The sequence below is a fragment of the Zonotrichia leucophrys genome, chromosome 2 (genome assembly GCF_028769735.1).
Source record: "Zonotrichia leucophrys gambelii isolate GWCS_2022_RI chromosome 2, RI_Zleu_2.0, whole genome shotgun sequence".
Classification (NCBI taxonomy): Eukaryota; Metazoa; Chordata; class Aves; order Passeriformes; family Passerellidae; genus Zonotrichia; species Zonotrichia leucophrys.
The window spans coordinates 121,729,551-121,756,172 of record NC_088171.1 but is presented as its reverse complement, the minus strand read 5'-3'; the positions used below and the strand labels follow the sequence as shown (position 1 = coordinate 121,756,172).

The following is a 26,622-nucleotide window of genomic DNA, read 5'->3' as shown; positions in this document are numbered from 1 at the left end:
TAAAGCTTTTTCTGTCAAAAGTTTTAGTGTTCTGCACACACCCTCTGGTATGTAGGTAGTACAGATTTAAGGTGGAAGCAGGCACCCACAATTCATGTTTCACACTTCCTGAGTTGGTGTCCTAATTATCAGAAGAGACACAAAGGATGTGCGGGACTGCAAACTCTGCCTTTGGCAGTGTTTCCTGAATACTGACCATAAGCCACTCATCTGTATTTAAATGCATGAATTTAGGGCTTAAATTCTTGAAAATTGTTATGGCCTGAAACTCATTATCACAGAGCTGCAGAAGTACAGATGAGAGGATGTATTTTGAAGATGTTTCTTGTTTTAGGCAAGTTGAATCTTCCTAGTGTTTCAAGTGCTGCCCAGTACCTAATCTGTACATCAGATTCTCCTCCATTCATTGTGAGGAGAATATTCTAAGAATATTCTAATAATATTCTAATATTTCTAAGTATTAGGATTTTTACTCCTCATAAACACAGCAGTGTTGAGCTTCATAATGCTTTGCTTCTGATCCTGTGCAGTGTAAAATGAGAGCAGTTTAAATATCCATTTTACCATGGCACTTTGAGGATAAAGTGTGCATGCTGCAGAGATGGGGTATAAGTAGGAAGTGAAATAATGGGTGGGTGAATTAACTTTGTGCCTGCCTCAAAAGCTGAGTACCCAACACAGCTAATGAAGACTCCAGTGTCATTCAGTTTGTCTTCAGTGGCTGCTGAACAATTCATTGCTCGCTGAATGAATGAGCAAGGAAAAACAGTTCTCATCTTAATATATCTGAACAGCGTGGACAATATTGAAGATGACTGAGGTAAACTTGAGGCAAGTTACAGGTGTTGAGGGGTTCTTGTGTGCATGGAGAGGAGTGGTGGAGCAGACACAGGAAAAACAGTTAAAGTGTATTTCATTTATACACATACTTTCTATATCACATGACACATAACTCCAAAGAAGGGTAGGAAAGCACATTTAAATCATATTTTTTAAATTATCCAGAGCAATAATAGATAATGTTATATATACATATGCTGTCTGTATTTCTTCTAATGAAAATATTTATTTTAAAAAAGGTAGATACTATAATTCAGGTTTTCTTTTAATACGTGAACATTGCTAAAATCAAGCAATTTATATTTTTGATTTGCTACTTCACTGGAATGTTTTATTCCTCATTGAGACAAGCTTTTTCATGACAGCATAGGTTACTAAGGAGAATTTTTAATTAAAACCATCATTATATTTTTTCTGTTACTGATTTTCTTGTCTTTGCCAATAGGACTGACATATGATGCTGAATATAATGCTGTAGTACTATACAATACAATTTTCACTGCATTTTTTACTGAAAGAACAGAATAAGTCACTGAACTTGAGAATTTTGAACCAATTCTGTTTACATGTGCAAGTAGGAAGAAATGATGCACCCTTCCCCCTTCATTGTTAAGTGGTAAATTGTTGCTATGGTGATCATTCTTTCCATCTCATCAGCTATAACCTGGTTTTCCACATCAACTGAATAGCTTCAAGCAATGCATGATCTTTATTTTTTTATATATATCAGTTAATATTGTTTTGCTACATAGTTGTTGTCTTGGGACTTAATGTCAGCAAGATGCAGTGAATGTAAGCAAGATAGTTCTAATTTTGTTGTGCATAAATCTGTGTACTCATTAAAAGAATCTTCATGTAGCTGCCAAGAACTTTTAAGTAGATTTATGAAAGGAAGCTTATTTTTGGTGTGTAAAGCTGATTATTTTCCTTTCATTATTTCAGAGTCTATAGGCTTCTGTAGTAAATATGTGGAAAATCTGGTAAATCTCTGTATAATGTCTCCGTTAAGCAATATGTTGTTTTTTACCTAAGGTGATGGAAACAGGATAGTTGTAGTAAAATTTCACATAGCAGTTTTGTTTTCTTTCAGTGAGAATTGGTACATATGGTTTAAGTGCAGAGAGATGCCTGTATTGTAGTGAGAGTAAGCCAGGTTATCTGTTGCAGAGTCACCAGAGGTAAAAATGGATTAATATGGTCTGTATGGGGTCTTATGCATATACACAACAGATTTCTGTCAAGAGAAAGGGCTGAATGAGCATGTGGCCCATCACAATATTGCCTTGAAGCCAGATGTGCCTTCCCGTATCACCAGCACCACGTTTTTCAAGAAATGGGCAAGCTTTATGTTATGGCAAGCTCTGGAGCCATAAGTAGGACACTGGTGTATAGAATGATAAACATGGATCTTAGAATAACTTCTGTGAACTTAAGTTAGTGCTTTTAAAATACTGTTTCTCTAAACTTACTTAGGTATTGTTCATTACAGTCTTCCCTTTTCTTCTAAGATGTCAAGCTCTTAAAAATATAACCATATTGGTCCTGCATTGCTGGACAGCATATGAACAACTCTTGTGTTTCTTATTTTACTCATGTTCTACATTTTAGTGGAGTTTTTTTGATTTTAGGGGTTTTTTTGGTGCAGACTTTTTCCTCTACTTCTCATCTGCATCGCTTATGCCTGTTTTAAGTTGCATGTCAATAAAGCAGCAAGATCATATCTTATCTCAAGTGAAATTTTACATTTATTACTGGGTTTAAGGTCCACAAGAGACCTGAAAAACAGAGAAGTATTTGAGTATGTAATATCCTGTAAAATTATTCTTAATTATCTTGTATGAAAATGCAAGCAGAATCTTGGTTTCTCTCCTAGTGATCTTTTTGGCTTCTCTATAGGAAAGAGTGTTTTTCATGTCTCAAAATACTGTGCTGCCATAGGCAAATTTCTATGTGATGTTCCTGACCTATATTTGCAGAAAGGGATGTTTTGCTAAAGAATGTCAAAGATCATCTTCCAGTAGAGCAGTCTCTTAAAGAATATAGTGAGAGTTGTAGTATAAACATAAATGCTCTACCTATGGAGGCAAACTAGGAACTGGATTGATATTTCAGGTAAGCAGGGTATCTGTGCCCACTCTAAGTCTAGAGGACAGTGTCTTGAATTACTGAATTACTTAGATCTTTTGGAACTATTTACTGCATGACTCCCAAAGTATTCATCCTTTGGCCAAAACACTGTTCACTAAGTAGCCTGAGAGAAAGTGTGCCATGGAAGTGAGGAATGCCGTATTTCCTTCCAGCTGCAGAGGATGAGAAGTAAGTTACTGAGAAAATATATTGTACAGTTGCCTGAGCCAAAACAGCCATTACTTGCAGTTATTGTTTTGCTTTGCCTGATTTTATTAAGTAGTGTCATATTTTAGTTTGTGAATCTGCTCACCTTCATTTCATGAGCTGCCACATTCCCTCACCACTATAATAGTGCAAACTGAGCACCTGTAAAAGAATACACCCTGTGAGGTACAAAGTCCTTTCACATATTTCACAATCACACAGGCAGATCAGAGAAAGGCTTTGCCATCATGTACCGATCCTTTTTTTTTTTTTTTTGTTGACAGAGAGATGCAAACAAACCCAGCATTTGGAGCAAAAACTGGGGAAACAGATGCAGCTGCTTCATGTTTTGTTGTTCATTTTCTGGGATAGTGTTTCCTACAAAGCCAGAAATACTTCTTCTCTGAACAGGAGCTGAATGATCCAAGACTCAGTAGCCCCCAGAGCCAAAAAAATAGCTGAGTATTCTTTATACCAAGCCCTTTTACTTGCTTAAGCTTCTCACTTCCTTATTTCTTTCTTGAAGCCTGTGGTTTCAAGTATGTTTTAGCCTGCAGTACCAGGAACCAGTACCAGGAATCAGCAGCAAACATGTGACACAGGCTGATCCGAGTTCAGGAATGGCTGTCTGAGACTGGGGGAAGAAAAGATGGTTCCTTTCAGCTGTGCTTTTCCTTAGATTTAAGCATACATGGAACTATAGCCTTGTTTTACCTGATTTTTTTTCCCTACACTGTCCCTTAAAGGGATCTAGTGTTTTCCTTTGTTGTATGAGTGTAATCTGGAATTTGATGACCTGGAAAAAATGTATTCAGGCAAAATGCCAGCCAGAGAAGAGAATCCTCTGAACAGTAGGACTGTGCACATGGGACCTAGTATTTTTTTCTATATTATTTCCCTTTAAAGCAATAGCAGGGAGTGTTTTAATGCTTCAGTTGCTATTGTTTCAAAAACCACACACATGTTTTTATGGTATAACATTAGTTCACTAAAACACAAGTATAATTTAAAATCAAAACAAACTCATATTTGCCACATTAAAGGCCATAAGATAACTGAACCTCATTCCACTCAAATTGTGAAAGTGAGCACAAGTTGCCCTCTTTATTCTTGGTAAATTCTGTTTGTTTTCTGAAGGTAATATGCTCTTTATTTTGCCATTCATTAATTCAAATTCAAATTCTCATGGATATAGTGATAAATAGACTTTGGGGCTATGATATGTAAAGATTATTTCTAACCTATTCCTTGGCGGCATTGAAGTAGATTAGAAAATACAGCTACAATAGTAAACAAGTTCCATATATTAATTTATTATCCATATAATTATATATCATCCATATGTTAATTTAATTTCTGTGTAGAAAAATTAATAAATTTTTAAATTACTAATTTGATAATTTTAAGGATAAATGTGCTCACAAGGAGATTGTTCTTTCATTGCCATCCATGTAAGTAAAGATAGAGAAGCTGTTGGTGCTTGGCAGAGAAGTCTGTTTCTGTAGGTTGAAATTATAGCTTCAAACAGCTTAAGCTATAAAATTTTGGTATTTAAAAAAAAAATTCAACACAAAAAGCCACCACCATAGCCACCTAAAAAATCCCCAAACATACACAAAAACCTCTTTCCCTCTGGACCCTTGTCAAGAATTGAATTTTTTCCTCTACCAGTGTGTCCAGGATGAGTGTCCAGGATGCAGCGCTCTGTTTGAGTGGATGTAGCACAACTCCAGAATTCAGAGACTGTCCTTAATGCTTTTCTTGCCTCCATAATTCACAAGGATAAGAACACAAATGGTCCATATCAAAGATCATATGGTACTAAGGAATTTTCTAAGGTCTATCATTTATTTTTTAGATTTATTGGTAAAATTAATCAAAAGGCTACATTTTTCTGATTTGCACTTTTTATGTGCTTCATATTCACCTAGTTTCTCTCTCAGATACTTTCATTTCTGCTGTTTGTCCCCATGTATAGCAGTTAGCTGCTTTCACAGTCTAATTGTTGCTGAGCATGTTTTGTTTCCTTACTAACCTGTTTGTTTTCTTGCCTTTTAGCATTTCTGATCTCTGACACAAGCCTGACACTGTTAAGAGGCAAATACCATTGTTCAGGGAACTTGCTTAAACAACATATGCTTTGTTCCTTTTAAGCGCTCTGAAAAAACGTCGTCTGAAGAATAACAGAGAGAAAAATTGTCAGATCTTTCATAAATATTTTTATCTGAAATGAGTGGTACTGCTTCTGTGTTCCACAGCCTTTCATCACAGCAAATTACAAGAGAGAAGCATTATTTTTTCCATACAAAAAGCATTATAATAAGGGAAAGAAAAAAGTGTTTTATTAAAAAAAAAAGAAATGTGATTTGGAGTCAGTAAATCAACAGATAACACCAATGCAGAGATTGTTTTCCTTACTAAATTATTTTTTAACTGTGTAAAATTTCCTACATGTAAAATACTCTGGAATAAATATGTATAGTTCATTCATGCACTTACAGAATACGAGTGCCTTTTCCTAGTGTGTTTTGAAAATGCTTGATTCAGAGAAGGCAGTTGGCTTCATTATTTACTCAAACTAATTGTTGCATTTTACAATGAAAACAAACCTTATTCTGAAATAATTTCCAGATGTAGGAAAGAAGACCACTGAAGGGAATAAAAGGGTAGCATTAGTACTGATTATTAGGCATTATGCCGTATTAATTGATCCAAATGACATACTTTTTTTAATTCAGTTTAGTTCAAGGATAGATGAATACCAAATATCTCTAAAAAAATTAAAAAGTAAGGGTATTTAAGTTTCTGGATTTCAGAGTTTGCTTTTTCAAAGTTTCTAAAGCTTGCGTTAGATGTAATTCATACTCTTTAATTCAGATATACTGTAGGAGGAAAAGTAATTAGCTGGAGGTGGACTCTTCTTTGCTTAATTATCCCATCTCCAACAGGGCTAAATTCAGCTCTGACATACTCTGGCAAAATCTCATTCACACAGCAGAAACACTGCGGCACATTCTGCTCCAGTCTCACCAGATGGCATTTCTTCTTCAGGTGTGTGTCACTGTAGGCACATACACACCTCAGCCAGGTCAGGCAGTGGGAGCTGGTCGGCTGGCTTTGAATAGCAGCTGAATTTCTGAAACTACATCCATCCTAGCCCTGTTACAGATCCATGTAGAATAGCTAAGTACAAGATGTGTAAAGCTTCCAAGTAGAAGGGTAACATAGAAGGGGCCTTATTTCCCTCTCACTGTGAGAGAATGTGATGGATATTGAAAATGCTTGTTATCAACCCAAAAGTTCCCAAAAGCTTCCAGAACATACAGAATCATGACTCTGCCCTAATCTATTATTCCCTGATTCAAATTCCCCCAGTTAGCTAATCATAAACTTTAAATTTAGTCTGCCTTTCAATTAACACACACTTCCTGCGCAATAAAAAGTCAACAATTCTGCTAGGGAAACTGCATGTTCAGATGTTCTGTATGTCTGCCCTTATCTGCTGTAATTCACAGAATGTGAGGTTGATGGCTGAAACTGTCTTCTGCAGCAGCTCATGGCCTCATCAAACCCTAAGCAAGCTCCAGCATTTCGATTGCAAGCAATTACTGTCCATTAAGTACACCACTGAGAGGACTAATACCCAACTGCCAGAGCAAAATGTCACAGAATAATAAAGAGTTAGCAACATACTGATGCCCTTACACCCTGCTGAGGTACAAAAATTTCAGAATGACAGTACCACTGATGCTTCCAACACGGACATCAGTAGCCATAGTTACTGCAGCATGGGTAACTCATCATTGATCCCAGTTACAGGAGACAGATCCACTTAATCTGGTCCATCACTGAATTGGAGACAGCAGCTAGCCCAAATAAAAATTGTAGTACCAAGTGCACTTTATATATATACAAGAGGTTTGGTTCTCTGGGCTTTGCCCTCCCCAGTGAACAGGGAACTCTTCCCCTGTGCTGAGTTTTCTACCCAACTCCAGCTTATTTGGCACCTTGTAAGAGTGTCTTGTGAATGTTTCTCAGGATTGATTGAAAGTGGGCAATTTAGCTGTCAACTGCTGTTTCATTTTCTCCACTGTCTTTTAAGAAATGGTCTGCACCAGTGAGAGACAACAATCTTACCCTGTCATCCTCTGAGGGCTCTACCTTTGAGGAATGTGTGTGTAGAAGAATTGCGTCTCATGACACATCATTAATGAGTGTGGAGATTGAGAAGACTGAGGCATACATGGACAGTTAGCATCAGGGAAGTCAAGTCATAACCCTTATTCATGCAGGGTTATCTTCCATACTAATGGGTGACTGCTAGATTCAGTGAAAAAAGTGTAGTAGGCATGAGCCCAAGAGATGAAATTTGTAGAGCAAGGCAATAAACAAGAGCTTGAATATTTTTAGAGTGACTCTAGTTGAGCCTCCTAAGTGGTGTTAGAGGCATTCTGACAAGCAGAGGCCTCTAAGAACAAGGACCCCAAATAACTTGACCTTTCTGTGTGGAAACTGTACTTCAGCTTTGCTACAGCTCTTTGGCTGACTGCTTAGTCTGGCAGGCAAGAAATCACCATTTCATGTAGGGTGGGAAGACACCTTGTTCACATGACAGAAAAGAGCTCAGTTTTGGTGAAACAGAAGTTCCAGCATTAGCCAAGTACCTTTGCAGGAAGAAATGGACACATTGGATATCCTGACCATTTTTCATATAACTGTGTAGCTCCAGGTGCTCTGGAGGAAATGGGATCTTTTTAGAGCATGGAGATTTGGCACCATAGACTCGCTGAAAGAACTGGGATCTCTCACCCTGGGCAGTGGGGCAGCAACATGTGTTCCCTATCCTGGACTGTAGAGTTAGCAAAGCAATTGTCCCAGCACTGCAAGCACTATTACAAATGTTTCTGCATTGCTGCTGTGGGAGTCAGCCTTCCTTGTTCCTTGGCACTATTCTTGTTTCTGGGGTAGCCTGATAGGTTGAACAAAAAAAAGGATGTAACCCTTTTTAACCAACACTAGAAAATACAAGCTCTCAGACCCCATCTTGCCCTGTTCCCTCAAGACTAATTATTAGCATCTCAGATGGCTGGGTCTTTAAATGCCATTTTTCCTGACTAGTCCATTCAGTTTCAATTTTCCATGCTAAAACCAGTTTTCTTTTCCTTCTCCAAAGACTTTTTTTTTCTCTGTGAAGTCTGTCTCAAACAAAATTGACCCTTTTGTTTCATATAAGATCTTTAGATGAGGGTCCTGCTTTCTTGGCACTGGAATCTGTATTTTTTCAAGGTAGATAAGAAAGATCATTTCTTTCCTCTCCAAAAAAAAAATCCGAAGTTCTCCCTATGCTGTCTCACTTGTAGGCTGATAATGCTTAATTTTATCATACCATGTTGAAAGTGTAAGATTAATGCTTTTTTTCTGGCATTTTTACAGAGGTAGTGCAGGATATATCTGAAATTATTAATAAAGGATCCTGCATCTAGATCTTTCCCATGATGCTCAAACTCTCTATAAAACATATGATGTGTTTCAAATAAGAAACTCACTTCTGGTTTTGTCCAGTCAGCTAGATGATAAGAGAGAAATACAGTGCAGTGACACATGATACAGTGTAACCTGTATGTTTTCTGTCCAGATATTACAGAGTTGAACGGCACTGCCATTTGAATTGTTATTCAAATCTTTTAAAAGTGGTACTGTCTTTCTCAGCAGTGAGGGCTTTCCTAACAAACTTAGAGAAAGGTTGAGTTTCTGCACATATAAACTCTGATCAAAGTACATGAAGATCCTATGCCTAAGAACTCCTAAAAGTTTTGTTTATATGTCTGCCCATTCTGTGGAAAGCCAGGTTTGATTTTCAGGTAGAAATCTAGCTCCCATACTGACCCTTCAAAAAGAGGCCATTTTTATCCTATTTTCTCAGTTTTGGAATACTGAAACCAGAGCTCTGCTACTAGAAATGTCTATCATTAAAGAAAAAGTAGTTTGCAAGATTTTATAGCTGCATACTTGCATAAGAGGTAGAAAAAGAAACTGCCAAGAACAAATTTCAGCCTCTGCTGAAGGATCTCTCCATAACTGCTGCCAAAGGACCCCAGTGCAGTAGTTCAGCAAGTGTTCTAAGCGCTGGAGTTTGTAGCTAAAGTGTGGTTCATTTCAGGTGGACTTCCACTGCACACCTATCTCACAGAGAGAGAAAATGTTATTTATTTATTTAATAAGATTGCAGAGTAAGTCTCTCCTTGTTAAAAAATGGTTTCACCTTTCCAATGAGAAATCATATTCCACGTGCATCCACTTGCTGCTGGAGCACGCTCGTGCCAGAGCAGCGAGACTGCTACGTGGAACACACCCTCACATTTTGTTCAACAGTGTCAGCTAAGCATAACATGAGGTCATATTCCATGTTCAGCAGACATGCTCTGCACCAGTAGATCTAGCTGGAATTGTGACATTTGTGGCGGGAGAGATTTTTATTACTGTTATTATTTTGCTAATTACATAAAATGAGTTAATCTTTGAATTACCTTGCACTGATCATACTGAATTATCAAATTCTCCAAGAAAGCATGTGTTCATTTTCCCTGCCCTTCCAGTGGCTCTTAAAGTATGTCCTCCATTCCTCCTTTAAGCCCCCAGCAATGCAGGCTTCAGCAGAAGAGCTGAGGCATGACTGAAGCCTTCCCAGCTGATGACCTTTATATTTCCCCATGGGATTCATAAAATGAGATATGTATTCAGGTGAAGATGGGTCAGTACAGGCTCTAGGAAGGACCATCTTGGTATACAAGCTGACAAAATACATTGTTGTTTCGATGATTTAACCCAGGGAAAACAAGGATCCAGGAAAATCTTAAAGCAGCTTTCCAGTACCCAAAAGAAGCCTACAGGAAAGGTGGGGAGGAACTCTTTTATCAGTGAGTATAGTGATAAGACATAGGGTTTCAAATGGAAGGTTTATGTAGGGTATTTTTGGGGTAGATTTAGATTAGATATTAAAAAGAAATTTTTTACTGTGAGGGTGGTCATATGATGGAGCAGGTGGCTAAGGGAAGTTATGGATGCCCCATCCCTGGAAGTGTCCAAGGCAAGGCTGGATGGGGCTTCAAGCAACCTGGTCAGTGGAAGGTGACTCTGGCCATGGCAGGGGGTTGAAGCTGGATGATTTTTAAGGTCTCTTCCAACCCAAACCACTCTATGATTCTGTGATCCTAGGATAATTCATCCAGCCCACAGGGTTATTCCAGGACACTGCTTTCCTAGGATTTATCAGCCCTTTCCCTGCCAGGATACATGCCCTTGACATGGTGAGGCTCCTTTAATGTCCTCAAGAAAAGTAGCAGGTGCAAATATTTTCCTGTCACTCCCTGGTGTTCAGACCCTTGCAGTTACCACTGGCTGTCAGCAGCATGAATTGCTGTAGTAGCAGCACTTACTGCTATAGTGTTATTTATTGAAGACACAGCAAGTGCAGGACTTAGATTGGTGTGTGCTTAGCCATGGCCAGAAATTTTGGGAAACACTGCCATGTGTGTGCAGCTAGAGCAGGTCTGGTGCTTCTGGCGAGCCTTGGTGGCCCTGCTGTGCAAAAGGGCGCAATGTGTGGCCCTTCTCTGATGCTCTTAAAAGCTCAAATACCTGCAGTTTAGAAATGTAACTTTACTAGGAGGCTTGTTTTTGAGGCTCAGGAATTGCTTGCCAATCCTGATCTCAAGCACCAAATCTCAAGACTGGGCCTCAGTAGGAACAGCTTTTTGGTGGGACAGTGAGCACATGGTATTGACTGATAAAAGATTCTTGTCTTACCAGCTGCTCCACTGTCACACTTGTGTCAGTGGGACCCATCAACCTTTAGATAGTCTTGGAAAGTCTGATAAATCTGTGTTTGTGTGAAGAGAGGTCAAAGAGACATTAGGACTGATTATTTTGGGATTTGCTTACTTTTTCATGGCATGCAGTAGTGTTTACACTGAAATTCTGCTATTAGTGACTCAGAGAAGAAAGAGCTTGCTTTACAGAGGAGACTGGAATAAAATGTCAGGGCTCCAGACAAGGCCTGTGGTAAGAAGGAAAAAAAAAAAGGGAGCAAAGGAGCAAATAGACCATGACCAGCTCTGTTCAGAGGGTCTAAAACAGTAGACTTTCATAAGTCTGCAGTAAGTTGTTGCTCTCATGAATGGTTACTGCTAAATATGTAATACAACAACAAATCCTCAACTTTACTGTGGAGATCTGCATGACTTCAGCTGAACAAAGAAGTCAAGGACTGCTCTAAGCAGGAACAAATAAGCGGCTGTGAACTCTCAGCAGTCTCTGGATGCCACAAAGCCTTCTGGGCCTGTGGGCAAGATCATCAGCCCTGTGTGAACCAGAACAGAGCAACATTCCTGGGTTTTTAATTTTTCTGGTAGCTGATAGGACATGGTGGCTGTTTATTCAAAGCTATATTGGCAGCATTATGGATAACTACAGAGAGTAAACATATGCATAGATGTTTGTTGGAGGGGGATATGTATATGAGAGAAGATTATTTTAAAGCTGTTAACTGCATTTGTCATAAACTCAGGTTTTGCATTTCCTTCATGCTGGAGATAGCAAAACCTGTGAAATAGCTGTCAGCTGCCCTATGTCTGAAATGATCTGATGTTATTTTCAATCTGCAGTGCTCTTTAGTTAAGAGGAATTACATGTTTACAGATGGAAGGATCATCAAAGTCTTTCCTCTGCTTGTTTAACCTGTTTGGTTCCTTGATGTTTAATATATAATATGAACAGCCTGATTCATATCTGTCAGCCTGGAGAAAAGGCAAATTACTTACAACCATCCCTACACTTGAGTACTTGTCTTTCATGGAGAACTTAGGCCCTTTTTAATTAAGCTGCTCAATTGTAATATATATGTGTTTTCTGTTATTCACATATTCCTGTGAATTTTGTAACAGTTATCTTTAAATAACTGAAAAAGGAAGAACTTATTCCAGAGTGGTTTGCTAGACATTTTTCTATCAATGCTTTTCTTCTGGACATCTGGCACCTAATCAGGGAACAGAAATGAACCATGCGAAGAAAGATAAGCCCAATTTAGTTTTGGCTCTTAGATTGCTAAGGACACAAGAAAGTAAATTTAAACACAGTTAATGCCTTTAAAAGGCTGAGAGTTTTGCACTAGATTTTAATGCCCAAAGATTTTTAAAAGCTGTTAAAAAAAAAAAAACTGTAACATTGCCACAGATTATTTGAATTCATGGCAATATGTTTGTCATTTAAATAGTTTCATTACACCACATTTTTTTTTTAGTTACAAGTGCATAAATGCCACTGTTATATCTCATAAAAATTTAATTTGTTCATAACTGTGTTCTAGGCAGTATTTTAATTTTTTATTATTTTCTAGACAATTTTGCACAATGCATGAAGCTCTTCCATGTTAGTTCTGTGGTCAGTCTGTCCTTTCTGTTCTCATTTGTTATGAAGATTTTAATTTCATAATATTACTTTATTTTGAGAAAATGTAAGCAAATGTGTGTACTGAAGCTTTGGTAATGGAGAAAACCAAATAAGCACCAAGACACTTAGCATGTACTAAAACTGCAATATAATAAGTACAGACTGCCAAATAAAGCATGCTCTTAGAAGTACTCCTGATTGGGGAGTTTTTATCTTGCACTTTTTGAAGCCAGTAAACCCCACAGAATTTTAACTGATTTTTCACATTTTCCCTCTCTTTTCTGAGAATTTAGTTTTCATGCAACAAGTGTGTTGCAAGTTACATATATTTTGATGTTCAGATAGATTAGATGTCTTATATTGTCTTATATTGTACGTGCTACTCTCCAAAAGCTTTGGTATTCTCTGCTAAAATATCTCTAACACTGTGGACTTCTTTTTCCTTGAAATTTTAAAAAAATGTTTAAAAAACACATCAACTCTGTGTAAAGGAGAGATTAAGGAATATAGACATTGTAATGGATGACATCTGACATAGTTTTTCTAAGTTTACTGATTAATAGAGCTTCCAAAAGTTTTCTAACTAGAGCTAATCTAACAAAAAAAAATTCTAAATAATGACATTTGATATCATATTTTCTGATTGTTGCCACTATAAATTATTAAAGTAATTTATAGTGGCAACAATCAGTGGAACACTGAAAACCATAATGTTTTTAAAGGAAAAAACAGTCCGTTTGTATACAGAAAAAAATCCCCATCTCTTCTTGCAAGCTTTTCTTATTTTTCATCTACTTGTATCCCTGGAACAATGTTACTGCTTTCTTATACTTTAGACTGTAGAACAGCTTCCAGATATTGGTACTGATGATAGCAGTCATCATACTTAACATTTTATTTTATTTGTCCCAGATGGAGAACAGTTAAAAAAAAATCAGTCTGTGGTTGGGGGAAGTGCAATGCACTAAACATACCTTAAAAATTATCTAAGCAAATGATCACAGTGGTCCATGCATTCCTATTTCCTTGAGTAGAATTGCCTTTACTGTGCAGAATCATTATTACATTAAGTTCTTCTTTTCATGAAGCTTGTATGCTGTGATGAAGGGAGAAGAAACATATTTATCTCCTTTATGGTTTTCTTCACTAAACCATGTCATCAGGAGCAGCTGAAGCTCAAGCGGTTATCTTTTTTCATGCTTTCACCTAGATTCAGAAGCTCTCTTCAGCCAAACAATATAATTTGCTTTAGTGATTGGAAACAGCAAATTGTCTGCAGCTATTCCCCTATCCCTTTCAAAAAATAGTCCTTACCTGTCTGCAGGAATTAATATTATGGGGTCAGGAAACTGGAAGAAAATACTGCTCACAAAAGGAGGCTTGGTAGTAAAATAGAATAAAATACAATCTGTCCTATAAAGTAAGATATAGAAATACACATCAAGATCTATGTGACAAAAAAAAAAATACTGTCATTGACTCACCATTGCCAAAAATGGGGGAAAAACTCCAATGAGCATAGTACACGAAAGTGTATTTTGTCCAAAGTGTAAATTTTCCTACAGGAAATCTTGCATTCTGCTTGAATGGATGGTGCTGATCTTGATGAAATTGAAGACTGTGCCATCTTTAACATATAGCGAGGTGGGCGTCCATCTTTTCTCACAGGTAACAAGCAGTAAGACAAGAGGAAACAACCTCAGGCTATGACAGGGAGCTATAGATTGGATATTAGGAAAAATTCCTTCACCTAAAGGTTGCCAACCATTAGAACAGGCTGCTCAGGGATGTGGTTGTCACCATCCCTGGTATTTAAAAGACTTCTGGATGTGGGGCACTCGGAGATGTGGTTTAGTGCCAGATTTTGAAGTCCTTGGTTAATGGTTGGAGTTGGTCTTAAATGTCTTTTCCATCCTAAATGATTCTATGATTCTTATGCCAGTGCTGTAGTCAAGTAAATCAATATGAAAGCAAAACTCATTCATTCAAACTACTGACAGAGTAGTTTGAGTCCCATCACATGAAGAGCCAGCTCCTTTTTACAGCAGCAGAGTATCTGGTGTGCATATAAATAATGCTAGGCTGCTGGGACACCTGAAGCTAGAGTGCCACGTAAAGCAGCCTCTCTAGTGATGCTTACAGCAATTCTAAAAAACTGTTAATTCAAAGACTCTCCTCTGCATGTGAGTCTTTTTCCAAACAGGTGACCAAGAGTGAGGGCCTGAACGACAGACTAGGGTGATTGAACTAATTTATGTCAATTATTGAAAGTGGGTTTTCAGAAATACATTCTTTTGAGGATGCTGTCCTTCATTCACCTAAAAAATCTTTCTGAACTACTGTTTATATGTGAGTGATGTTACAGAAATGAGTACCTTGGCACTCCTGAGTTCTGAGCTGTTCTGGGTTTATTGACATGGACCCTAAAGGTCTGAAGGAGAATACAAACATGTTCTAAATATTAGCATAAGAAGGCAGCTGGTTCCTCAACAGGCACATAGATTGATGTTTGCCATATTTGTAGGCACAGCAGGGCATGTATAAATATGCATAAAAACATCCTGACCACTGCAGGAGTCTCACATTTGTACAGTTCAGAGGTCCAAACTGAAAAAGTTTCTTAGTTTAATGGAATAAGATGGGTGTCTCCAATGAGCTGATTAGAGCCCTTATGTCAGCTGTATGAAATACCTAATGTAAACAGTCCCAAATCAACTAATCTCACTTCCTGTAAACAAAAGGCTATGTAATTCTTTTCTCAGAAAATGGATTAAAGAGCACTTTGATTACAGTGTCTAATATCATTGCAAAGTCTTGGAAATATCCATCGTTTTCTCTGTAAAATACACCCATAAGGTTTCAAGGTTGACTGTGCCAAAATTTATCTTCTAACCCTGGGAGCAGTTATGTCCTTATCTGAAGCACTTTTCTTCCCCATTCTGTCTTCCCCATATTCCACTGTCAGATACCTGGGTGTACACCTTGGCAAGTGGCTTCTCAGTGGTTTTTTTCCAGTGATGAATAGATAGAAGGCTCAAGAAGTGGAAGTCAAAAAGCTTGTCTTTTTAGATCCACAGTTATTCTGTGGTCCTGACATTACTTTTTCCTTCTTGGGATGTGGATGAGCTAGGCATTGTTCCCTTAGTGGTTTTATAGATGCTGGATTATGCTGTACAGCAAAAACAAATTCCTTGGTTTATACTTGATTTTTGACTCTAAATGTATCAAGTGCACATTAACACTTTCTTTTGCAGCAGTGTGTGGGACCAGCCAGCAGGGTGTCATCTGCTTTTGTGCTGCTTTCCATGACCTTCTCTAATACTGGCTAGATTTTTGTTTCCCAGTGTTTTGTTTTGGTACACTTAAACACAGTGAGGTTTGGAGCTGCTAAGATTGAACCTTATGTTGCAGTAAGCTGTAGATTACAGTAACTTTAGGTTACAGTAAATTGTCTTGAGGGTTTTTCAGAATTCAGAAGTTGTGTAACTTGCCAGCTCTACCACAGTATCTTTCAGCTTGTATTGAGACATTCTAAAAGTGAAATATTAAATAATTCTGAAACAGGAAACTAACTCCTAAGGTAGAAAGCACATGGTCAGCCATTTTCTTTGATGTTTTCTGCATTAAGCTTTGTAATGTGTCACAGTTAGCTTTTAATCTATTCTGATGTACTTCACTAATTGCATGTAATTTATGCTATTGTTTGAATACATTGCCATAGCGTACAAAATCAGAAACCTTAAAAAAATAGTCCAAGTATGTTAAATCAAGGCAAACAAGATAAGGTATAGGACCCATAATCTTTACATGTATATGAAGTGTTTGGCAAAATACATTGTGAAAGTATGATGTCTGGCACAATACACTGTTAGCCTGTAAATCTCTGTGGACATAGACCCAATTTATTTATGCTGTTATTTATGCCTAAAACTGACATCTGGTTTACCAGTCATTAGCCCCCGGTTATGTTTTCAAGTACTGAAAACAAGTCGGCTGTTTGCCAAGTGTAAGGAATTTCCTCCGTTTTTCAGTCATTACTAACTAAAGGTTAGTATTTTTGAAGTTCCTCTGAGTAAGGACTGAAAAATATGAGAAATTAATTTAGGCTGGGAAGGAGGAGTTTTCAGAAGCAAAATCCATTAGGTAAGGTGATACAGATTGATGCGCCAGCAATGTTTGCATAATAGACCTGCTCGTGCTTTACTACATCGGGCTTCCCTGTAGTACCAGGCTAGTCCAGTTAGTGACTGAAGTCACTTCATAAAGAAGCAGTGGCTGGTTGAGATTAAAAACCAGTAAAGCTCAAAGGAGATTGATAAAGTAAAGTTCACTGAGGGCATATATCTCATTTTGTTAATTCAATCTGGAGTTTAGGATCGCTTTAAATTACTTACTGATGTGAAGCTCTTGTATTGCATTATCTATTAGTCAATCTTTTTCCTCTTTCAGTTTCTCCCAGACACCCCCATTTCTTGCTGGTATTCAGCAAGGGACCTACCCTCACTTCTAAACTATCACAACAGTGAGCTGCTGAGTGTTAGGAAGCCACGAGCTCTTAGGTAGCTCTACACAGTCATGCAAGTATGTATTTTTAATTCTACCATAGCAGAATATTGGTTTTCACCCAGTATTATCACTGAAAGAAGCTAAGAATGACTACAGCACTTGATAAATGCCAGTCTCTCACTTGCGATGTTAAAAAATGCACAGATGTTCTATATATATTAAGCATTCATTCCTGATACATAATATGAGGAGAATATAGAAATAAAATGGGGGCAAGGAAAAAATTCATCTAGCAAAGAACTTCCCTTGAAGTTTTTCTCTCCGGTTCATTTTACCTGGAAATGCTATGGATCTCTGTACCAATTTTACCAACACTTGATTTTGCAAATTGCAAAGTTTTTCTCTGACAGATAAAAACAAATGTGAAAATGTTGGAAAATTTCATACTTGGGAAAAAGCCCCAAGACAATACTCTCTGTTTCCTAGAACAATTACTGCGTGTTAGAATTTAGGAAGGTAAGATTGTTTTTAGAGAATTCCAGTTTCAAGAAGGATGATGATTGGTAGCATTACATACACAATATGTAATGTTACACAGATAAACCTGATACCTGTCATTAATAAAAAATATCTCTTGAGAACTTTATGTAAGTTTGGCCATTACTGATTTTTTTATTCTTACAATACAGAAATCTGTTAATTTAACACTGTAAATATTATTAGTTTAGGATAATGTGATAGGAGCATAATTGTGTGTCAAATACTTGGCAAATGGAAAGCAGAATTATTTTTACAATTTTAAGAAATAGAAAGCAAGCTCCTGGAAAGCTTTATGCTGGATTCACTGTGTTTAATAAAATCTGAAGAATGAAACAAAGTAAACATATGCTGCTTACATTTTTAGTTGACTGTGAATGAGGCAGCATTACAAGTGCGTTGAAGGATACCATAGAAATACAAAATAATCTGGAGGGTAATGGACAGTTCTAAATGGGTCTTAAATTTAGATAAACATTACATAATGCATTCCAGGCACATGGCATTATATATGAGCATTGTTGCTGCAGAAAGGGAGATAATATTGTTTAAGCTCTTCAAACCTCAGCACTCCTCGTTCAAGTTATTTTTCATACATGAATAGACAGAAATCTGACCATAGTATTGCTGAAAGAAGGAGCTGCTTGTAAGAAGCCTCTGACTCTGTGTTTATGATTTTTGAGTGTAGTTAATATGATGTATTCCTATTTACCTACACAGTGAAACACCGAAAAAAAAGACATCAGTGGTGATACCAGTTGTCCCACAGTCTAGAAAACTTAGACTGCTCTAAAAATCAGACCCTGGTATGCAGTGTCTCAGGTTTTCAGTCAGGCATTGGTGCCCCAGCCCTCACTCACTGATCACAGAGACTGGTGCTATCTGGTACCGACCAGGTATCAGATATATTGGTATCTACTGGGTATCTACAGGGACTCCACATGCTGCCATGAGATACCAGGACTCCCCATGAGCTATAGCTACAAATTCCTTTTTAATGTAAGTACAGTTTGATTCCTGCCATAGATACAACTTAATTTGAAGCCCCTGTCTCTGTTAAATTTACCATCTCTGTGCATTCATTAGTGAAGTGGTAGATTGTCCCTCTAAATATGAATTTATTTTGGTAAATACTTTAGTTTTGTATTCATTTGAAAGCTTTCAAGCATGCGTTTGTCACATCGTGTTGAATATTAATGATAGTCCTGATTCTTTCCAGGAGAAATACAAATATACCCACACAGTAATTCAAAAGTTACTAGTGTGTATTAGGTGTTACTAGTGTGTATTAGGTATTAGAGTTGCTGAGAAATAATTTTTTACAAAGAGCTGCCTATTCACTCTAAAGAAAAAAATTGTTAAAGGTCCTTTGCTATGAATTAGAATGCAGCATTGCAAAGCAGGATACTTGTCTTTCTGTACTGTTTTGCAGTTTGTGAATTGCTGCCTTCTTTCCTGCATAATTTCTATTTTGCTGCTGAAACATGAGATCAATCCTTCCTGGAAAAAAAACCTACCGCAGTCTTTTTCTTGGCTGGGGATAGGAAAGGAGACCTGTTTTTTTCTGAGTTTTGCTTTCAAGAGTTCTTATAAAGATCTCTTGTCATAGCAAAGGACATAGAGTTCCCTGGAGGAAAAAAAAACAGCACTCAAGTAGATGGTGGTCATTCAGTTATGGGTCATTTTGATGTGATATATCATAGACTTAAATTTCTATGAAAAATTGCTGATAGCAAACAAAACTTATTTACCCCCAAAATGAAAGGTAAAGGAACTTTTCCAAAACTGTAGGAAGCCTAAATTGAGCAAATGGATTCTATTTCTGCTTGGATAGTTCTCCTTTACAAATGTTGTCTTTCAAAACTAAAATATTTCTCCATAGTTTCTGATAATACTAGTCTGACAGTGTGTGGGTCAGTTCAAGGCAGGATAAAACAAGTACAGACAAAATGTGGTATCAAGCAGCAGTAACTGTAAGCAAGTCATCTGGAAAACATACAGGCAGATCAAATGTGGAAGACAGAATTAAAAAAATTTAAAAAAAAACCTGGGAAATAAGTAGCAGAAAAATTATTTGAGTCTGACACTTAGAGTTAAGCGTGCAAGAAGTTAAATTTTATCTAAGTATGCAGTTGCAAATGGAGATGATAAAACACACGTCGTTGCTGAAGTTAGCCAGAGAAGCAGCCAAATGCCAAGGTGATAAATAGCAAACAATTGCAGGGGTGAAGAGCCTGTGTTCAGGGCAGGCACAGAGCTGCTCCTCTGTGCAGGAGGATCGGCTCTGCCACCTTCCCGTTGCTTGTCACTTTTGTCCCCGCTCGTCAGCGGCGAGGAGGCTGTCAGGGAAGTGTCTCAGCGCAGACATGTGCGCGCTCTCCGGTCTGGCTGGGGAAGGCCTGCTCAGGAGCACAGCCGCGTCCTTGTGCCTTGCCCCGCAGTGCTGCTCCCAGCCCTGAGCCCTGCTCCGGGTGTCCCTGCTGGGACACGCCTTGGCACTGCTCGCTCCTGTTCGGCTCTGCTGGAGCTCCTCGCTGCGAGTACAAAAGGGGCAGAGTAGCAGGAAGTGTGAGCTGAAAAAAGAGGTGTGAGATAAGGCAGCCAAGGAAAGCTGTGCTCATTTACCTTCTGTTCTTTTGGCTTCCTCTTGTGACCTGCTCTGCCCAGCTTCATGTGACAAAGTTACGCTGGCTTCTTGCTCATGTCACCACTTAATTCCTTAACTAATTGATACTGCACTTTTCAATAGAATATCTGTTTTGCTTCTTGTATATAATAATATAGAAAATTCATAGGCATCAATAAATAAATGTATTATCCATTCAGTATGTTTTATTGGTGCTGATTGTTTGGTATATTAGCTTTTAAAATGTCTGTCTTAGCAGTACCAATAGTATTAGACTATTTTTTTATGGGAGTAGTCTGGTTGTTCTTTCATCACAAAAAGATGACCAGTGTCTAGTTTATCTATGAGCAGACTACATTATTGTCTCACAAAACAATGTCCCAGTGCTAGGACTGCTTCATTAGGTTTATGCTACATAGACATAATTATGCAGGAGCTAAGAATAGCTCATCTAATTGAAAATAATGATTCTAGAGAAAGAACGTGTTTGATTACTGTTACTAAGCAGGCACATACCATGCCCCCATTCATGAACTGCACAGAGCACATATGGGATTACACAGTGTATTTGTTTTTATTAACAGTTTCTTTCCCCCTGCCTGAGTACAAAGCAAAGGTGTTACAATTCATTTGCTCATTATCTTTTTTTCTCACAGACCTAGGGGGACCTTCAAGAAGGCAGCTTAAGCTAATATTTATCCAGTAAATTATTACAAGCTAAGCTTTGAAAGAACATTCAACATTTATCCCCACACACATTTTAGGGAGGATGTAACTTAAATAAATCTTCTCTGGGCACCACAGATGAAACTGTCTATGTGGTTTTTTTATGTCTGTGTTTTTACTAGTACCCTATGGGATTAAACATCCTTTTGGAAATGCAAAGTCTGCCACACTGTTAATCTCTCGATGCTCATTCTGGTTAATGCTAACATTTAATTCTTCTTTTATCTAAAACACTAGAACCCTTCATTATGTCTTGAAAATAAAAATGAATTTTTACAGTGAAGTTGTTAGAAATTTTCATTTATTTAATTACTACTCATTGCTATGACCAGGCACATGGGATAAAATGTGATGCTATTGTTGTCCTGTTAACTAATTCTTTTCTTACTTCTGTGTCAGTTTTCTATTCGAATGTTATGAGAAAAGTCATGAGATCACAAAATTTAATGTATTTGGTTTAAAAATGTTATTAATATCTTTAGAGTCTCAAAATATTCTGCTGGTTTGCCATGTTTAGCTTCCCCTCTGTTCTAACCAGCCATTTCATAGCTCTAGGCTACGTGCTAATGCTGTAGAGGCACAGAGAGATCACTACCATCAGGAATTTTTAAACAGATGACTGTTTGGAAAATAAAGTGGAGAGGGAAGATGGGACATGCAGTGATGCAAACCTGCAGCAACAGAACTATCAGTTTGCAATCTGGAACCAGAGGCCTTTGCAGAAGCTGTTCATGAGGGTTTTTGAGAAATAGCAAGAAGAAAAAAGTGGCAGCAGAGTGCAGATTACTTTACCGAAGTATTCCATACTTTTGTCTTGACTTCAGAAAAGTTGCGTTTTCAGATTGTTTTTAAATTTGAAATTCAGAGAGTTACAAGAAATTAGGACAGTTAAGTTCCCATTTCTACAAAAGCCTATTGAAGTGTTAAACACATTTTCCAGGCTGTTCCTTACCAACATGATCTGATTCTGGAAGACATTTCCTATATTTTGGGCTAATAATCTTGAATTTTTCCCTTCAGAAATTTCCACCTGGCACCCAGCATTGACCCAGCATTAACTTTGAAATGTGGTAAAAGTAGTAGCCTTCCTCAGTTCCTTAGAGCACCATGTGTCCTGAACTCCCAGAGTCCTATTGAGGAGTCAGTCTGGTGGCCAGTCTGACCTTCTGTGCACTTCTGTACACATTCTGCTAACATGTAAATAAACCCTAATCCTGTGTTTTTGCCAGACACTATTCTTTCCCTCACTTTAGGAATTTTAATTACAAGCTTGGGCTGTAAATTGTGTTCCTGCAAATAAATGTGATCCAATGTTGAACAGGACTGAAGAGCTGAGAGGAATAGTGATTTGATCCTGAAATACTTCACCTATTTGCAGTTCCTCACAACAGTTTGTCTAAGAGTGCCCTGTACAGGATAGTGTATGATGGCTGGGGTCCTTTGCTCTCTCATGCTTGATGCACCTGATGCAAGATCCTCTGCACATAAACTCTTTTCTGCTTTGTACAGAACCGCACACGCAAGAGCTAAAGCTGATGCTGCGGATCAGGCTGCTCAGGCTGCTCGCCAGGAATGTGATATTGCAAGAGCGGTTGCCAGAGAACTTTCACCAAATTTCTACCAACCAGGTAATTGTAGATTGGGGTTTTATGGGGCTATTTGTTTTATTGCAGTGAAAAGATTCTTAAAAGATTGTTAAGTTAAAGTGTCGATTCCATCTTGAATGTTGTCTTTTATACAGAACTAAGTAATGTGTATGTCATGAGGAATGCACATTGTTCAAGGAGATTTTGTTCTCAGTTTGTAATAATTTGGTGACTTTTTCTTTGTATGAAAACAGTTGAGTGTTGAAAAGTCAGTATCAAACACATAACTTTGCCTCAGATTAATAGTTTATTCAGGACAGTATCAAAGACTTCAGCAATCATAAATCAACAAAAATTTGGATTAATTCTATAATGTGTTTATTAGTGGGAAAATCTATAGGTTTTTTACTGTCCAGTAGAATTCCTGATAGTCTTGGTTAGCTAAGGGCTAAATTTTGGAGAACGTTTTACCATTAGACATACATAACCAAGAGAATCTTCCTCTGTTATGCCTGGGGTGCTCTGTAGAACATTAATTCTGTATTCACAATGGCATAGAATTAGGTCTGTCCCACCTACATCAGCATTGCAGCCTGTTTTCATCTCTCACGGGGTTTGAAAAGTTGCTGCAGGAAGAAGCAAAGTTGATTTTGCATTGTTTTTCTGCTGTCTTTCCATGAGGTTCATATTTCTGTGTACTGCTCTTTAGCTTAAAATTGGATAGATAAAATGGAACTCCATTTGCCATTTTAATGTCTTTTCATGTCTGCCCTTTCTTTCACCTGTCAAATTGAGTTGAGTCATATCTTGTTATTACTTCTCAAGGATCTGCCTGTACTCGCATGCTAATAGAGATTATAGCTCTGAGATTCATTTTCACTTACTGTCATTTTCTGCTCATCCTTGTTTCAGACACAAACTTACTTAAATGCACCCATAGAGTGAATGCAGGCTATAATGACCCAAAAATGCAAAGAACAACATTCTGCAACATTTTCTGATAACACACCTATTTACTTCAATTTTTAGTTCAAGTGGTCACTATGTATAGCTTGTTAATAAATCCTTACTGTCAGTTACCTTAGAGAATTCTTCTTTATTCCAAAGTATTTGGTTGTAGAGAGAGAATGTGTTTTGGGGTTGGGGGGATTGAGGACCTCTTTTTGTATTAATTTAGTGCCTAAGTCAAGGATTATTCACCTGATTGGAATTGTCATTTCCTTTACCAGTCTTGCAGACTTTCTTTGTACACATCCTGATATAAATTCATCTTTTCTGAACATGGCAGTCCAGAGCTGTTGGCAAAACTCAACAGAACTATTTCCGGTATTAAGACTTTACTGGCTTTAAAACAGTATAAATATGTACTTTTCACTGTTGGGAATTATCTCAGTGCTACCTCTCCTGTGCATTTATATTATTGGCCCATATTTACTGCTATCATAGTCAAGACTTTTTCATTTTTCATTATTTCATTATTTCATTCTCCACCAGCTGAAGAAATCCCAGTTTACAGCAGCAGACCATCTTGCCATTCGTAAATTAAGAAGTTATAACCTTAGCCACACAAATAATTGAAGCATTTGGAAAGAAACTACTAAAAAGCTGCCAAACCCTTCAAATAAAGCAATTGCTAGAGTACTTGAGTGAAAATGCCAACATCTGACAGCGTGAAATTTGACACCAAGAAATCACCCAGATCAAGAATGTGTCTTTTTACTCCCTGCCACAGGAATTGAAGTAGCGTTGCTGACAGATCAGCTGAGATATGGGAGAGAAGGTGTGGGATCTTATTTTCCTCTCATTTGAAACTTTTATTCTATTTACACACGAGGAGAGTTTGTATCTCTTCCTCAAGTGAAGCTGGATATGTGTGCAATGATACAGCCAAGCATTTCTCAAAGTTTACTTACTCTGTTCTCTGTGTGGAAATATCTCTTGGTTAGCTAGCTCCTAGCAAAAGATAAATATGTTTTCTGGACTCCAAATTTTGAGTTCCCTAATTGTTCCCAAGATAGTTAAATACAGCATATTTCTATACATTTGAAAAAAAAATCTCCTCCCATTATGCAAACAACTTTTAAATACCAAGGTGTTAACTAAATCTCAGTTATCCCAAATAAACTCCTGCAGGTCCACAAATCATTGTGATGATTTCAAGTACTGCCATGCCTGAGATGTTTTCCAGGCTCAGTGTATGGGATACCTTTCTCAGATGCACTTTTTCTGTGTTAACCCACTCACTTGTACACATGCTTGTTTGTTTAAGCATTTCCCAAGAGTCATGCCAAGAGTAACTGGACAGTGTTACTGTTAGCTTTTGTCATTTATGGTAATAAAATAGATAAATATTTACAAGTATTTACATTCACTCACACAAACAGAAGTAAATACCTGCTTTTCAAATAGCATTTTTCATGTATTTGAATGAGAGGAAGGTAACTTATTGCTTCCTAGTAGCAACTTCTTGGTTTTCTTTTGCTGCTTGAGTTTTTTATTTTTACAGTATCTGTAAGTGCTGCTAAAAGGTATCAGTAAGTGTTCTGTCTCATTCTCTGAAACTATAGTTAAGTGAACCTTTCTATTGTACCAAATAGTCTTGAAAATAGGTTATGATGAGAAAGTGTAATTTTTCTCTTATTTCTTTAACTGCTTAGTATGGCAGGCAAGCATGCTGTCAGCAGTAAATGTATGTAGCATATCAACAAGCCTCTTGAAACAGAGACAAAAAGAAGTGAAATACAAATACTTCTCTAAATAACAGAAGCATTCTTTTTTGTCTTAATGAGTGATCTCTTAATTACTTGTAGCCTAAAACCATTTCAATATTTGAAAACCTTTGATAAAGCTCTTAAATTTCAAGTTCTTAAAAAGCATCTTTCTGGGGCATATAGCCTAGTATTAAGCACAAATTATAATTACAGTGAATTCATCATCCATTGTACCAAGGCAGTTCATACTTCCCAAATCCTTTCTCTCATGTTTCACCTTTATGTTCATTAAGGCGTTCATCAGAAGCTGCCAAGAGGCTCTACCTTTGTAGTGTAGTTTAAAAGGAGACTAAGAGGAGAACAAAGCAGTAGGAAGTAAAGTAGCACCCAGCAGGTAAGAATAATAATGAGGTACCATAGAAATCTCGAGATGCAGCTCTCCCAGTGATTGATTGCCTCAGTATTTGCATATAAGGAAAGCCAAGTATGATTGAAAAGGCCAGAGCCATAGTGTAAGGACTCACAAGGTTGCAGAGAGCTGTTTTCCCTGAGTTTGTTCATGCTGTTCTCAGGCAAGACCCTGCTTCTGCTTTTGCTGTAGCAGATATTTGGTTAGTGATTAATAATTAGGGGGATATGTGTCTTTGCAGAGCCCTGCCCACAAGGCTCTACATTTTGTAGATTTAACAAATGTTGTACTCTTTTTAGAGACCATACTTTACTGGCCTTTTTATCAAGAAATAAATTCTGAGAAATCCCAGCTCTGCCCTGTTTATTTCCTCCAGGCATCACTAAACTTGTGGATGTGTCAAAAGAGAGCACACCAGGACAGGAAACAAATGAAACCTGAGTCATAGCCTCATTCAGGGGAGTCATCCAGGGACAGTTTGAGATTTGTCTTCACTTAGAGAAAAAATAAATGCTTTTTTGTGTCTCTTGTAGAACCTAGAGAAGAACAAATGACTGATGGGAATACTGTATCAAAGGTGTAACAGAAAACAAAGGTTTTTGATACTCAGTGAAAAGGGGGAGTATTGTTCTAGTCTTGCACAAGGTTAGTGGATGCTTTGGCTGACGCATTCATTCTAAATTCCCGGGCTGTCTTTAGGATGTGGTCTTGTAAACACACTATCAGGAGGTAAACTGAAGTATGGACTTGCACAGATCAGACAGCTAAGCCATAATTGTCTGTGTGCATGTATACCCTGCAGCAAATGGATACTGCTCTTTCATTCAGTTTGAATGAATAACATTTGATTAAATGAAAGAAGGGTACAACTACTTTGCTGCAGGGTAAGAGCAGTCTGGG

General features: G+C 37.6%; 1 protein-coding gene across 5 annotated transcripts in view; it reads left to right on the top strand.

Annotated features, from left to right (window-relative positions):
- JPH1 (junctophilin 1) overlaps window positions 1-26,622 on the top strand; it is an 82,569-nt gene that overhangs the window by 32,164 nt on the left and 23,783 nt on the right. For all 5 annotated transcript variants that reach the window (XM_064706245.1, XM_064706244.1, XM_064706242.1 and 2 more), the window contains exon 3: window positions 22,526-22,644. In XM_064706245.1, the coding sequence (XP_064562315.1) occupies window positions 22,526-22,644 (119 nt within the window). The remainder of the gene's footprint in view (window positions 1-22,525; window positions 22,645-26,622) is intronic.